General features: G+C 40.3%; 1 protein-coding gene across 1 annotated transcript in view; it reads right to left on the reverse strand.

Annotated features, from left to right (window-relative positions):
* Window positions 1–13,673, reverse strand: part of LOC100710573 (matrix metalloproteinase-17) — a 91,487-nt gene extending 77,814 nt beyond the window's left edge. Inside the window, exon 1 of the mRNA XM_013270785.3 lies at window positions 12,973–13,673. Within this exon, the coding sequence (XP_013126239.2) occupies window positions 12,973–13,122 (150 nt within the window). The 5' untranslated portion in view covers window positions 13,123–13,673. The remainder of the gene's footprint in view (window positions 1–12,972) is intronic.
* Window positions 13,674–14,940: the final 1,267 nt, after the last annotated feature.

Raw genomic sequence — 14,940 nt, forward strand, 5'->3', positions numbered from 1 at the left:
AACAGCGGTTAGGCAGCTAGACAGTTTTGGCTGTCATAAAACACTTTAAACCTATTGTTAGAATTTCATTATTAGCTACTTTCTTTTGATTCTGTAAGAGTATGTGTGATGATTTTAGCTGTAATGAAAAGCATTCAATTTCTTGTTGCAGAAGTAAAAGGAGCGAGATATATGGCAGCATTAAATTAAAGTCCAGCTTAGACCACTCGCCTCTTTTAAAAAGCTGAGCATTATTCAGTGAAGATCACAAGAACCAAAAACAATGAGGCTTATATACTGAATGGACCTACATCCACGCCATGACTTTCTTTGTAGACCTCAAATTATGTGGCCCACTTGATATATTTAGCACTATTTATCCATATACTATGTAATTTCTCCAAGGGAGCCACAATGGATCTGGCACATAGCACCACCTCTGCTAAGAAGAGATGTGACAAAAGCTCTATAGGAAGTAGGCGTCAAAAAGATTACAGTATATATAAGCTCTTAAACCCATTCCTAAGTGGACGCTAAAGAACAAACATTAAAAACAGATTAGTAAGTACAAATACTTAGGAATAAATTGTCCTTTTTTATTTATTGCAATGGTAGCACTGGCCTCTTTTTAACAAGGTCCATCTTTGCTACAGAATATCTTTCCTGCAAGGAAAAAAGAGTAAAGAAGAATCCAGAGTCAGAGGGTTACAGCTCTGATCGTAGCGTGGACGCCGCTGCCAAATGTCAAACCTGAGCTTGAATTATTTGGACTCTTGACTAAATGGCTAAAGACAAGCCATTTATTTATTTTAAAAAAAGCAGGTTTCCTCTTAGAAACACAAATACCAAGTCCAAAATCAAAATTAACTGGCATATTTCTTGACATTAGCACAAGAAGGCACAAAAAATTTGAAGAATACTGTTCCACTGATGCACATAGGGCACTTTGTTTTCAGTTAAAATGGCTTATAATTGAACTGGATTGCAAAAATTGTATGCAGTGAACAGAAAAGACTGAAAATGGAGGCAAGGATGGCATTCAATGTAAGATTCCACAGCTACACACTATTTTGCAAGCAGATGGCACACCCGCTACCCTGCTGAAACACTCAATCACTTCACTTCAGGAAGTATTTTTGCTCTGGTGAATACACAATGTGCATATAATGGGATACAAGTCTGACTAGTTGAAAGAATGTGGTACATTCTGATGGATGAGCTTATTCTGACACCAAGTTTCCATTCAGTTGGAGGTGTGAATGTCATTTTCCCAGACACTTGGGAGGAAAATCTGTCCTAATTTGCATGTTTGTATGTGTGAGAGCATGACAACAAGGATTAAAATATGACTGTAAATGAATCATTTAATCCCTGGCTTAAGGACAGCTCGCTATACAAAAAGATGAGACTGAACTCATGTCTGTTCCTGGAGGAAGCAACAAGGAGGGTGCAGAGACAAGAGATGTCTAGAGAAAGAGGTATGGAGACAACAGTGGAGAATACACAAGAGGAAAGACACAGAAGGAGTCAACAGAGTCACAGAAAAAGTAATACAGAAAGTAAAAAAAGCACACAGAATAAATAAGAAAAGACTTAAACAAAATTGGACCCAAAATGTGATACATTTTCACCCTTCTGAATCTGTATTCATGAAGAAGAAAATGCAGGTGATTGGATGGACAAAAGACTAGTGTGATACGAACTGCAATATGCTGGGTTAGTTAGACAACGATCAAGCATATGTAAGCACAAATCTATGTGTAAATTATAAGCAGAATTAGATAAAACACAGCACAGTCTTGCACTGACGCCTGGTTCAAATCCACTGGCAGGCTCAGGCCTCTCTGTGGAGTTTGCATGTTCTCTCTGTGCTTGTGTGGTTTTCTCCAGCTACTCCAGCTTCCTCCCACGATCCAAAGACGTGTATGTTAAGCTAACCGGTGAGTCTAAATTGAATGCAAGCATGAATAGCTGTTCATCTATCTATGTTAGCAGTGCAATAGACTGGCAACCTGTCCAGGCTGTAGTCCACCTGTCACACTATGGCAACTGGGATATACACAGCATTCCATTTGAAGATGGAAGTTGGAAATGCCAATGTTTTTCAGGGCCACAAAAAGAACAACTGCAATGTGATGTATTGGTAATGATTGATGAATGGGTCGACTTTGCAAGTGAGCAAAACAAATCCTGTTTTCCTTGCTTTTCTGACTACTAATAATGGAACATGGTCAACTCAGGAGTCATGGAATGTAAAATGCATTAATGGATGGAGAAAACACAAAATCTGTGTTTACTATACAGAGTTTACTTGAGATGGGTGCTTAGGTACATGTCACGGCGGGGTGCGCCAATGTATTTTTTAAACAGACCCAAGAGCAGACACTGCAGGAGATGAAGCTGGTTGGCAAAACAAAAGCGAGTCTTTATTAGGGCTGATTGAAGGCAAACAACAAGAACGCTAAGGAGGAAAACAGAAAACGACAACTACACTGAGAGCAGACCAATGACTGTAGAAAACAGCAGACTATGAGCAACTACGAAACAGTGAAAACTATGACGACTATGGCGTGGAATAACAGACGACCTGACAATGAATGAATGGAAACACACAGACTAAATACACACTAGGGGTAATCGGGGGAGTGGAAACACATGAGGAAACAGCTGACACAAATGAACCTAAGGACATTACAGGGGAAGCGAATCTAAACACATGATAAAGACACAGACTCTTTCAAAATAAAACAGGAAACACTGAGATCATACAACAATCAAAGAATAAAACTAAGATACACAAAACACTGCAGGCCCAGTACTATGACAGTATATTAACTTGCATGTTTTGTGACTGTGATTTATTTACTAGTAAATAACGCCTTTATTTCCCCATATTTCCCATCATGGCATCTTATCTTCTGGCAGGCTTGCTGGCCAGGTTCCTGTGGTTGCAGTCCCTGATATCACTCAGTTCCTTATGCAAAAAGAAACTTGTAAGGCATCAGATGGACTCCAACTTCGACTGCAGCTATTTACAACTGACCATACTTTTGCTCTGGAGATCTACTTTTTGCTTGAGTGCCTCTCTAAAAAGAACCTGCAGCACATGGATATTAGTTCACGTGGCAAAATGCCAACCTCACCGAGGCAGCAGAGCAGAACAAAGACTACTGTCATCAACTGCAGTCCAAGACTGTGAAGTTTAGTGAGTCTACAGGGTCAGGGAAACTCTGATTATATTGCTTAATGCTTTATTTGATCAAGTTGGAGTCCATGTACTCACTGGAGAGAATGCTAATTATTGCTTCATAATTTACTGTCACAAAGTCACAATATATGGTGCTACTTAATTATTTATATAAGAAGGTATGGGGTCTACACCTCCATACATGTGCTTGCATGAATGCATATCCACCCCCATTACTGCAACAAACAGAAACAAATTCTGTGGGAAATGCTTTGGTTTCATATGATAAATTATAAAAGGGACACCTACACACTGTTTAAAATGACGCCCACAACAGCTTGCAGTTTTGTTTTTTTGAAGAATGCTTTTTGTCAGAGAGTGTGTAAACCTCCTTGCTGAGACAGCCACCGGCTTGTCACAAAATCTTGTTTACTATGAGAAAAATGTGCTTAATTTGTGCAACTTGTACCTCATTTCTGAGAGGCCAGAAGGATGCACCTGTTTAAACACAAGTCTCTGCATTCTTTTTTCCAAAATGAGCATATTTCAGTACAAAGGGTATTAATGGCAGGCCTAAAAATTACAGTACAAATTAACCTTCACTTTATGGCAGAAGACAGAGGGTATATACTGACTGCTGCCAAAGTTGATGAAAACTCCAGCAGAGTTAAAGAGACAAATCTACAACCGAGTACCCAAAACATTTTGTGTAATGTGTCTTTCTCCTCACTTCTGAAAACAAATCTATTACAATTTCACTGTTAGAAGTCCACTTCTCGTGTTTCTTTTCTAATATGCACATGCATCAATAACAGAAGGGTAGATAACCTTTGTGACTAAATGGGGTAGTGGGAGATGGTAAAACAGGATGCCAAGTAGAAAGAGGACTTAAAATGTCAGCAAGAGATTAAAGATAAACAAACTGATGGAGCCAATTAGAACAGCCCCCCTACAACTGGAGCCTAATTTAATAAGCATAAGTTTCAGTGTCTCCATTGAGGGTAAAAAGCCCCCAAACCTTCTTTGAAGTTCTTCTCTCTGTGGGTGCTAATGTGGCATGGCAATGAGTGAAAGCCCAACAGACACATGGACTGAATAAAGCTTGGCCAGTGTCCCTTGATAGTGGGGATAAAAGAAGGTCACACACAAATACATAACAGACCTGACAGAATTAGACTTTAGCTTGTTTGTTTCTATGGGTTAACCTATACACCAATTATCCACAACATTAGAAACCCACTGGAAAGTTGAGTGTACAGCATGAATCATGTTACAAAGAAATGTTCTGCTGGGAAATCTTGGATCCCGGCATTCCTCTTGATTTAACTTTGACATGCAATATCCACCTTAATATTGCTGCAGACTGAACACGAGGAAGCCAACATGGAAGTGCCAAAACTGCAGCCCACCGAGGCTGACTGTAAAAGTAAGCCCCAAATCAACAGTGTTAAAATGCATGTTTACAGCCTGGTACAAGACAAGATTTTGGATAGTTTCCCCCTTTTGATTTTTTTTAAACAACTCACTTGTTTTGATTTTGTTCGAGCTTAAAGATGGAAGGTGCGGCTGCTTTGATCGACGGGACAGCGTCTGTGATGCTGTAGCCTTTTGGAGTATTTTAAATGGAATCTCACTCAATAAACATGTCCTCTTATGGCCTTACTCCAGTTTATGCTCCAGATGCTAGGTGAAATTCAAGTATTTGATCTGTGTCACATGGCACTTTTTAGCAATTATCTGTCTCTATGCATTGCACACATCCAGTTGATGGATGTTTAGAGAAAAACACTTCCTCAACTGTGCAGCCGAGTGATGGAAACATGTTGAGTTAAAAATCTGAAAGCAGCCTTTGTTTTTGTTCCTTTTGCTTGCATCAACTTTGGGAAATCTCGAACTATAACAAAAAGGTCATACGGTGATATATAATTGCCTGTCATTCAAATAATCAGCAATCAGTGTCACATGTACATCACTGTTAATCTCTGTGACCTTTAGTGGTATGGAAAATTGTCAATCAAATCCACTTTACATAAACTAGGAACAGTATAATAGAGTGGCATTGCATCAATATGTTTGCTCCATGATCAGGTAGTCTGCAAATTCATCTATGTAATTCCATTTTAAAGTTCAATTGAATTCAGTTTTATTTAAATAGCACTAATTCAGAACAACAGTTGCCTCAAGGCACTTTGTACAGTAAAGACTCTACAGTATTAGAAAGACACCCCAACAGTTACCAAACCCCTATGAGCAAGCACTTGGTGAGACATAGGGTGGAACTAGGCTCAGGGAGGGGCGGCCATCCACCACGACTGATTGGGGATGAGGGGGAAGAGAAGGGAGACAAGACAAAAGGCAAACTATAGGAGAGAGACAGCCAAAGTTTAATAATCGCTAATGATTAAATGCAGTAGAGGAGTATAAACACACAGAGACGGAAAGGAGATGAGTGAAGTAAAATGCTCCTGGGAAGCCCACCAGCAGTCTACAGGCCTTTACATACCGAGTGTGTAATATTTGTGCAAATGTTTTGAGCATTAGAAATATTTTTCAGACTCAGCTATGCTTAATGGGCCATTCACACTGACCATGTAGTTATGCAGGACAAATTTGTGGCATTTATTCTTTTTTGGATCAAGTTTGATTTTTCTGATTTTCACATGCAAATAAACAGATCTGACCAATCAGACCAGTTTCAACTCCTCGATCAAACCATGAAATTCTCCCTGCTGGTGCTTTCACTGGAGAATTGTATGAACCCAGAATCTGTTTCTTCCTTTCCTTGTTTATAAATATTAGGATCAGCTCATCATCGCTTGTGTTTTCCACAGTGCATTTTTTTAGGGTGAATTATTCAAAAAATAATGCAACACATTCAGTATGTATATAAGTTTCACAAGTTTGTGTCTGAAAAATTCTGAGTTTCATGTCACTTTTCTGCAACTTGCTTGGTGCGTAATGGCCTTATGACTATTGTAGCATAAGAAAGGGATGGTTCACGGTCACTTGACTCAGCCCTACATTTAAGCTTTATCAAAACGGAACATTTTTAAGCCTAATCTTGAAAGTAGAGAGAGTGTCTGTCTCCTGAATCCAAACTGGTAGCTGGTTTCACAGGAGCCTGATAGCTGATGGCTCTGCCTCCCATCAAATCAAATCCAATCAGTTTTATTTATATAGCACTTTTAAAAACAACAGCTGTTGAACAAAGTACTCTACAATGGAATAAAATTCTATAAAATTTTAAAAAGAAAGTAAAATCAAAGATAAGAGAAAAAATAAGAATAAAATAATGACAGACTCATACAGAATTAAACGCCAAGGAGTAAAAATGGGTCTTTAGATGAGTTTTAAAAGTATCCAGTGTTGAAGAGGTCCTGATATGTAAAGGCGGTTTATTCCACAGTTTCGGAGCAGTCGCAGCAAAAGCCCGATCTCCTCTGTGTTTTAATCTAGACCTAGGGACAACTAGCAGCATTTGATCCACAGACCTCAAAGATCTCCCCGGAGTATACCAATTTAAAAGATCAGAAAGATAAATAGGAGCTAGTCCATGCAATGATTTAAAAACAAGTGTCAAAATCTTAAAATCAATTCGAAAACTAACTGGCAACCAGTGTAGCGAGGCAAGTATAGGAGATATGTGCTCTCGTTTGCGCGTGCCAGTCAGAAGCCTTGCCGCAGCGTTTTGAACCAGCTGTAGTTGGCCAATAGATGACGAGGTAACACCAGAGTAGAGGCTGTTGCAGAAGTCAAGGCGAGATGAAATAAATGCATGGATGGCTTTTTCAAAGTCGCTGAAACAGAGAAATGGCTTCACCTTTGCAAGTAGGCGGAGGTGAAAGAAGCTGGTCTTGATCACATTATTTATTTGCTTATCGAATGTTAAATTACTATCAAAAAAATCACACCTAAATTTCCCATTCGCCTTTTATAAACTCTAGGAACCACAAGTAAGTGCAGTCTGATAGTGAAGTGCTCTGTTAGGACAATAAGGTACTAAGACGTCTTTAAGATAGGATGGGGCCTTATTAAGTTCAGAGCTAAAGGAGTGACTATATATGTAAGGATGTATATATGGACTGCCCTTGTACACAATTCATAAAGCCATGAAAGAGCTGCTGCACGTTTCTATAGTGATCCTCACAGTGATGTCTGTCTAGCTTTAGCTGAGGAATGTTGGCAACTGTCATGTCTACATTAAGCATGCTCATTCAAAAATACACACAGAGCATGCACACACATGCAAGTGTGTCCATATCGCTGTGTTTGACTCTATTTTAAACTTGAGTCCGAAACAGCAAAGCTCTGTTCTTACCATAAACCCAAATGCAAAATTAAGCCCACTTCAGAATGCGATTCAAACAGTCAAATAAACTGCAATTTTCAGGATCACGAGTGCCTCTTAAAATTCTGCAGATTGTTACTTGCTCATTATATTCACTTGATAGGAGTTTGAGTATCAACAGTGGACTAGAGAAAGTAGGTCTAATTGCCAGTGATATTTGGATGGAGGCGCAGCTTATCTCTGCCACCCACTCAATCTCTCTTGGTCTTCTTCCTGCTCCTGTAATTCTCCTCATTTTATTTGGACATTCAGACGAATGGGATCATGAACCCATAGCGGTCTTGAAGTTGACTCCAAAGATGACAAACATTTGTCCTCATCCAGTCCCTCACCTTTTCTTTATTTCAACCATCTATTTCACTTGTTCAGAAATGACAACTGCTTTGTAACGACAAATAATGAGATCACTAGTGTGGCACTGACCAACACACACACACACACACACACACACACACACACACAGATCTATACACAACTTATAAAACAAAAACACACAAACAAGAAGAAAGTGGCATTCACATACAGACATAACCACATTTATTATAATTCTGCCAATTTCTGCAAGCAATTTCAGAGAAGCTTTGTTGTTCCTTTTGGGTTTTCTTGATCGTGCTATTAAAGCCGTCTATTGGCAGTTCAGTTGGCATGGCTATGGATTATTTTAGGTTTTAGCATGTGAGCCACCATAACACCAGAAACCACTGTAATTACAAGATCTAGTCGGCCCTTTGAATAGCAACGGCAACCAAAACCTTGATCCGGTCAAAGACAAGAGGGAAGGCGGGGCCCCTGAAGTTAAAATAGAACTGTCCACATGGAGTTGATTTGAGGTTTTCTATATGGGGAGCCCTGGAGAGTGCCTGCACAAGTAATGAAGTCAGTTCAAACCAATCGCGTGCAGCTCTGTTGTGGAAAACATCACTCACTTGCCCACAATATTAAATCCATCACTACTGTAAAACTAAACAAAAATAGATGGGAGAGAACTACTGTGTTGAGACTAAGATATCCACCCTTTTCTGCTGAAATAAAAAGCAGATAAACTGATAAGATCCAGCCTGGAGTGCTTGTGCCACCAACCAGTTCAATCATTTTACTGTTACATAAAGTCAGACGGCAGAAAAAGAGTGAATTTGTTTTGGTGCATATAAATCTGAAATGCACATGCAAACCCACTAAAAACACATCCCAGAGCACTAGAGGCTTGTTTTACTAGGATATTTTAGACTCGCCAGTATAGTTAGGTAGTCATAATTTAACTCAGAGAGTTACATAGAAATGAGCACTGGTTTTATGGACTCGCTTCCATTTTCTGCTGGAGTAAATAAAGATAAGTGTTTTGATGTGGTTGCATGACCAGCTGTGTCTTAATTTTCCCAAAATGTGTTGCAAATTATTCCAATGATATCTGATTACTTACATTTGAGCCATTGTCAGAGTCAATCTTTGTGAAACCAGCCAAAGGTCAGGAAAATTCAGAACTTCAATATTAGAAAGGGATTTAGCAGTTTGAACAAACAAGGCAACTATCACATTCATGGCTTAAATAATACAGACAAATTCATTTGCTGGCTGAAAACATCATGCAGAAGTGCTGCAGCTGCCACACTTAACTCCCACACCAGCATGCTACAGCACAGCCAACAGAGCACCAGGGCCCTTAAGATCCTTGCTGAATTGGGCTCTAAGGATATTATGAACTCTGACAGTTTCCTCAGAAACTTGCAAGTCCCAAGAGAACTTTTACACTTAGCAAAGCTGCAATGACAGATTGGAAAGGAGCAGATTGAAGGACTGGTTCATTTCCACAGTATCTCCCTCTTCCCGAGAAGCCGGGAATGTGTTATATATTACATGATGAACGCTCTCTCTCTCGCTCTCTGTTAATCATGACACAATGCTGCACAGAAATCTACCCCTTGACATCAGAGAAAAAAATGCCCTTGTCCTGGATATAATCCCCATGACGCAGTAGTACAGACATAAGGGTCACACGTCAAGATGGAAGTGGAACGGTAGTGCTAAAAGTATCCAAAAGTCGGGCATGATAGAAATTAAGTAGCATTTTACTTTTTCCTGCTTTTCTTTCAATATCTGCTGTCTTTTCCTTTCCTTTTTTGTTGGGTTTTTTTGATAATATATAGCTGATTAGTCATTTCGGTGTACAATGCTTCCATCACTCCTTCCCTTGACTGTTTCTGCATCCAGCTTTCTCTTTGAGCTCCCTCTCTCCCTGGGCCTCTACGTGTAATCAGAAGAACCATGATGTGCTGGTAGAAAGAAAGCATCCTATATCTGGGTTGGAAGAAGAAAATTGAAGGAAGGAGACTGAATGACTGAGGGGACAGAATATAATACTGGTGAACTGCGCACTCATGAGAGGCAAAGAAAGAGCTAATGAGGAGTGTTGGGGCCGGGCACGCCGGTTGCATGAGAATTCAGTATTATGAGGTCTAGCAGGGAAGAGGAAAAAAAAGGGAGCAGTGGTAAAGAGGGTGGCGTCTACCAGGGTTTCCTTTTTTTTTCTTCTCTACTCAGTGGACAGAAGACCAGATGGTACTCTCATTAAAGGAATTATGAAGCAAAATGAGAGTTAGACGCATACTGGTAAGGAGTGGTTATCCCATCAGGCATATACACACACTTATTTTGTTTTATTGCTTAAAGACATGAAAAAATAAATAAGTTAACATTTTCAGCATTAAAAGATTAAATGCAGGAAAGGCATTTTTTCCACACTTTTATAGCATTAAAGCGTAATTAAGGTGCTTTTATCAACAACTCTTACACTCACCACACTTCTAGCTTAAGACAGCTGCAATAGCAAGTACAATATTAGAGACAAACAGTTCCCAGAGGAAGTCAGACATTCTGTACTGGAGTAGAAAGCAGCCATCAGGATTAAAATGACATTATGAGTGGAAAACATAGTGCAGGGACCATTATAGCTGTTGTGTAGTAGTTCCCTCATATGCTGAAATTGCAAATTGGTGCTCTGCAGTGATGTACTGGGCTAGATAACAGCAAAGCTGAAAACTGCATGCCTCAAAGCTGTGCTTAAGTTTGTGGTGCAGTTAATTATGGTCACTGTGTACAGTGGTTACAAAGAGAGATGGATACATTCAGCGCTACATTCAGCACGACTAAAAGCCAAGTAATGGCTCTGAAGCGTAATGGGACTGTGGAGCAGTAGAGCTGGAGATCAGGACACGCTTCTGTGGGTAGATGGTTGTTTTTGTGGACCGAGTCCCAAATGTATAGCACTTATGAAAACCACTGGGCTGAGCAGGGGAGAAGCTACTCAGACCCTCAACAACTAATTATCCACCTGTTTTTCAACAGCTGAGGGCGATTTCATCAATGCAGGAGAAGTCGTATTTAAAAGTTAATCAACCAATCACAGGGGAGAATGGTGTTCATCTGCCTACCCATGACCATCCTAAAGCTGCTTTCACATACTGAGAAAAAAATCCTGGTATTGCAAACATGCTATATGCTGAAACTGTTGAGTCTATGGTGCTAACGTTACGATAGGGAATGACATGGTGTCAGAGCGTCGATAAAGCCCCAGCTTTCAAGCAAAACTTCTCCAGTGTGTTAATTTGTGTATTTATTCTGCTTTATCGAATTACAAATTGGAGACTTTGAGGTTCTGGAATGTTGATTAGAAAAATCAAGAAATGTGTGGATGTCACCTTGCGTTCTGAGAGACTGTGACAGGTATTTCTTCATTATTTTCTCTAGACTTTTAGACATAACAACTAACTGTTTCATTGCAGAAATTACTCGATTAATCAGTAATGAAAACAATGTGTCTAACCACTCCTGTCAGTGATGCTTAGACATTACCCCCACTACTATTTATAGGCTACAAATTATTTAAACATTATAGTTAAACCCATCTAAAGCCACTCGTAGTGAAGCAGCTAGCACAAACCTGAGGAGAGCCATTGTAAACACATGACTGATGAGGATAGTGCTTGAAGTAGCAAATATTAAACCCAACCAGTCTTTTCAACTCAAACCAGGATGGTTTAATTGATGAATATGTGGTAAGAAAAACTGCTTCAGTCAAGGACACATTGTTCTGTTTCTCCTGGCTACATAAGAGACCAAGTATTTGTTGAGTATCAAGATGGCTTTAAGGTATGGTGACCAAACATTTGCAATTAACACACTGTATTCTTCAAACCTGAGAAACTGAAGGTCAAAACATGTCTGCAGGTCTGAGAATGGAACACCATGGAAACAAAATGTTGTCTCCAAAACATCCACCAGGGAATATGTGGAACTGGTCCAGCTTGAGAACTAACCCTGAAATTTCTTTGATAACAGACTTAATGCTCAATCTTCTCCATCACCACCACCAACAACGACAAAAAAAAAAGACAAACAAGCAGCTGGCAGAGACGAATGCAGGGAGACCCAAGCTGAATGAACAGCAATACAACATGAATCCATCAAAGCTCGGAGGGATGAATCTCTATGGGGAGACTGACTATGGTTTTACATTAGGCAAAACAATGTGGAGATAACAAGAAATACTAAAACCTAATGAGACAGTTAAGTTGATCTGTAATATAGCCATTAATGTAAACACTTAATTAGAGTGTCTCAAGAGTTCCTAATTAACAGATACTTGTTTAATTTGCAAGTCCGCAGCTCATTAAACTCCAAATATAAAGTGGAAGTATTGTGAGCCCAAGCTGCTGATGAAAATATTATATAATAGCTTTAATTTGCTGAATACAGTTCACTGAGAGGATTGGAGTTATTTTTTTTGACTGTACGAAGGCTTATGCATAAAACAGAGTGTAAATAGTAAAATTCACATTACAATTATGGACTTGTTCCACACTTTAATTCCATTTATCACCACAGTAAACTAATGAAAACTATTAAACTAGCAGCTCACGCCAGTAATAGGTTTGCACCTTATCTTTTTTTTTTCCTCATGCTGATCAAACTCAGCATTAGGGAAAATATACTGAAGTACTCTTTTAGAGGCATTACTGAGGAAAGGAAATAATGTCCTATGGCTGAGGTTGTCGTCGCGCTGGAAGGGAGCCCCGCTTGCCATTCATCAGTGCAGGATATATACTATGTCAGCATGCTGTGGAGGAGGTCGATATGCCGCCAAGGCAAATACATTTACATTTATTTATTGAATACCATTACAGGGACTCTGATTCCTGCTTTGGCAACAGTCTCCTATTTTTCTCCATTACACCTAGTCTGCAACGCCAGGCTACCCTAGGGACACTGGACCGCTGCGAGGTGTTACAGTTCGGATCAAATGGAAAGGACGGCATTTCTACATGCAAAAGTAGGGTAAACTGCTCATTTCCGAGAGTTGGTATGCCCACGGGAGGTCTGAAAACTTTCCACTCCCCATGCATGTCTAAAAACGTTAATGTAGCAAACTTCCTATCCCCGTGTAAAAAGATGGAAAACTTACCACCCCCATGTCCAGCTGCTCGGTAGTCAGAGAAGGAGCCGCTCCAGCCAGAGGTAAAAACCACAATACCGGCATCACCACCAGCAGCAGCAGCAGCAGCATCTTAGGAGAGATATTCCTCATCCACTTGTGAAGAACCAAAGAAATCATGATGCCCTATGACAGGCTGATCCTGCAGGGCTCAAACATCGACCCCGGCAGCCGCATCCACTGGATAAATCACACGCCGACACTCTGTGAAATGTGCCCGAGTCAGTCTACCTCACTGTTGACCGTAAGCACATAAAACACATTAAACCCGTTTCTCTCTCTCTCTCTCTTCGGTAGGGACGTTAAGGAATTTCAAGTTTTTGTTTTCTGCGAAATAACACTTGTAATCACCGCCTAAGTGGTCACAACAAGAAGAAACAAACTGAATATTCTCAGTCTGTATAAGAAGTCCTTCACAGGTTATTTATTCCAGCAGCAAGACACCCGAGGTCCGCTCCGGATCGTGCACTCTCGAACACTGTGGAAAGAAAGCAGCTGTGTGCGGCTTTGTCCCGGGCAGGAGAGGAGATCGCACGTTGACAGGCACACTGAGAGAGTGGATGAGTATTTGGCTCAAAGGATTCTGGGGAAGGAGGGAGAGGGGGGAGGGAGAGAAGGGGAGTTCAGCGCCTTTCTCAGCCCACTTGTACTCTACTTAATGTATGACGCGCGTCGTGCGTAACGTGAAGGTCTCAGGGGCGGCTTGGGTTAAGACATAAAGCACAGTTTATCGATGTTGCTTTTTTATCCTTACACGAGAAATGTGTCAGTGATAAGTGTGTATATTTCTTGGGCTAAATCCTATTTTGAAGCAGTGGCGTGAATTTTAGTTTGTCTGTGTGTTACACAAACAGGAGATCGAAGAAAGATACAAAAGAGCGTCTTTTAACCATCCATCATGGTAACATTACAATACCAGTATGCTTGTTGTTCCCTGAAACGGAAATACAGCGATATATACTGGAAGGGTCAGACAGAATCTTTGAGACATCCGTATTTCGCAGTTGGTAAATCCTCTTAACTTCGTGATTGCTCGAATTTCCTCTGGTGCCAGTGGATTAAAAAAAAAAAAAAGTGAATAATTTATTATGGATTAACTGCAAGTGGATGTATCGATACACCCGCCAGGATCATTTGCCTTTATTGTCATTGTCACAAGAACAACGAGACAGCACAGGCTCTCCAACAACAATTAATAATAACTAATAAATGATTAAAAAAAATAGTACAATTAAAATAGTAAATACAAATTCATTTTATGTAATTTAAAGCCAGGAAGAGTTGTGTATGCGAGCCATTAAGAAGTCTGATTGCCTGTGGATGGAAACTGTTTGTCATTCCACAAGTCGTTGCTTTAATGGACCTGAACCTGTTGCCTGATGGGAGCAGCTGGAACAGGTGATGGGCAGAGTGAGAAGAGTCAGTGAGGATAGGTAGCTGCAAACAGTGGGTGGAGATGGTTGTAATATATGGAAGCTCTGCCCCAATGATCTTTCCAGCAGTTTTAATGATCCTCTGGATGGCTTCCTGTTCTGCCTTTTGTGCAGCTAAAGAGCCAGGCAGCAACACTCTCTATTGCACATAGGCAGAAACTGACCAACAGTCTCTGTGGTAGCTTTGCTTTCCTCTGTTTCCTGAAAGAAAAGAGGCATTGTTGGACTTTACTGATGGCCAAAGCTGTGTTGGAGTCCCAGGATAGTTTCCTGTGAACATTAACCCCAAGAACTACAAGCTGGTGACACACACCATCTCCTTACTGTTAATGTAAAGTGGGGGATGGTTACACAGACCTGACCTCTGGAGATCCACAATCATCTCTTTTGTTTTGCTGATATTCAGGCAGAGTGTGATCAGAGCACCAGACTGCCAATTTATCTACTTTCTTCCTGTAAGGCCAAACACTGTGGTCTCATTCCCACTTTGGGGACTCTATGAATT

Source organism: Oreochromis niloticus, linkage group LG7 (genome assembly GCF_001858045.2).
Source record: "Oreochromis niloticus isolate F11D_XX linkage group LG7, O_niloticus_UMD_NMBU, whole genome shotgun sequence".
NCBI lineage: Eukaryota > Metazoa > Chordata > Actinopteri > Cichliformes > Cichlidae > Oreochromis > Oreochromis niloticus.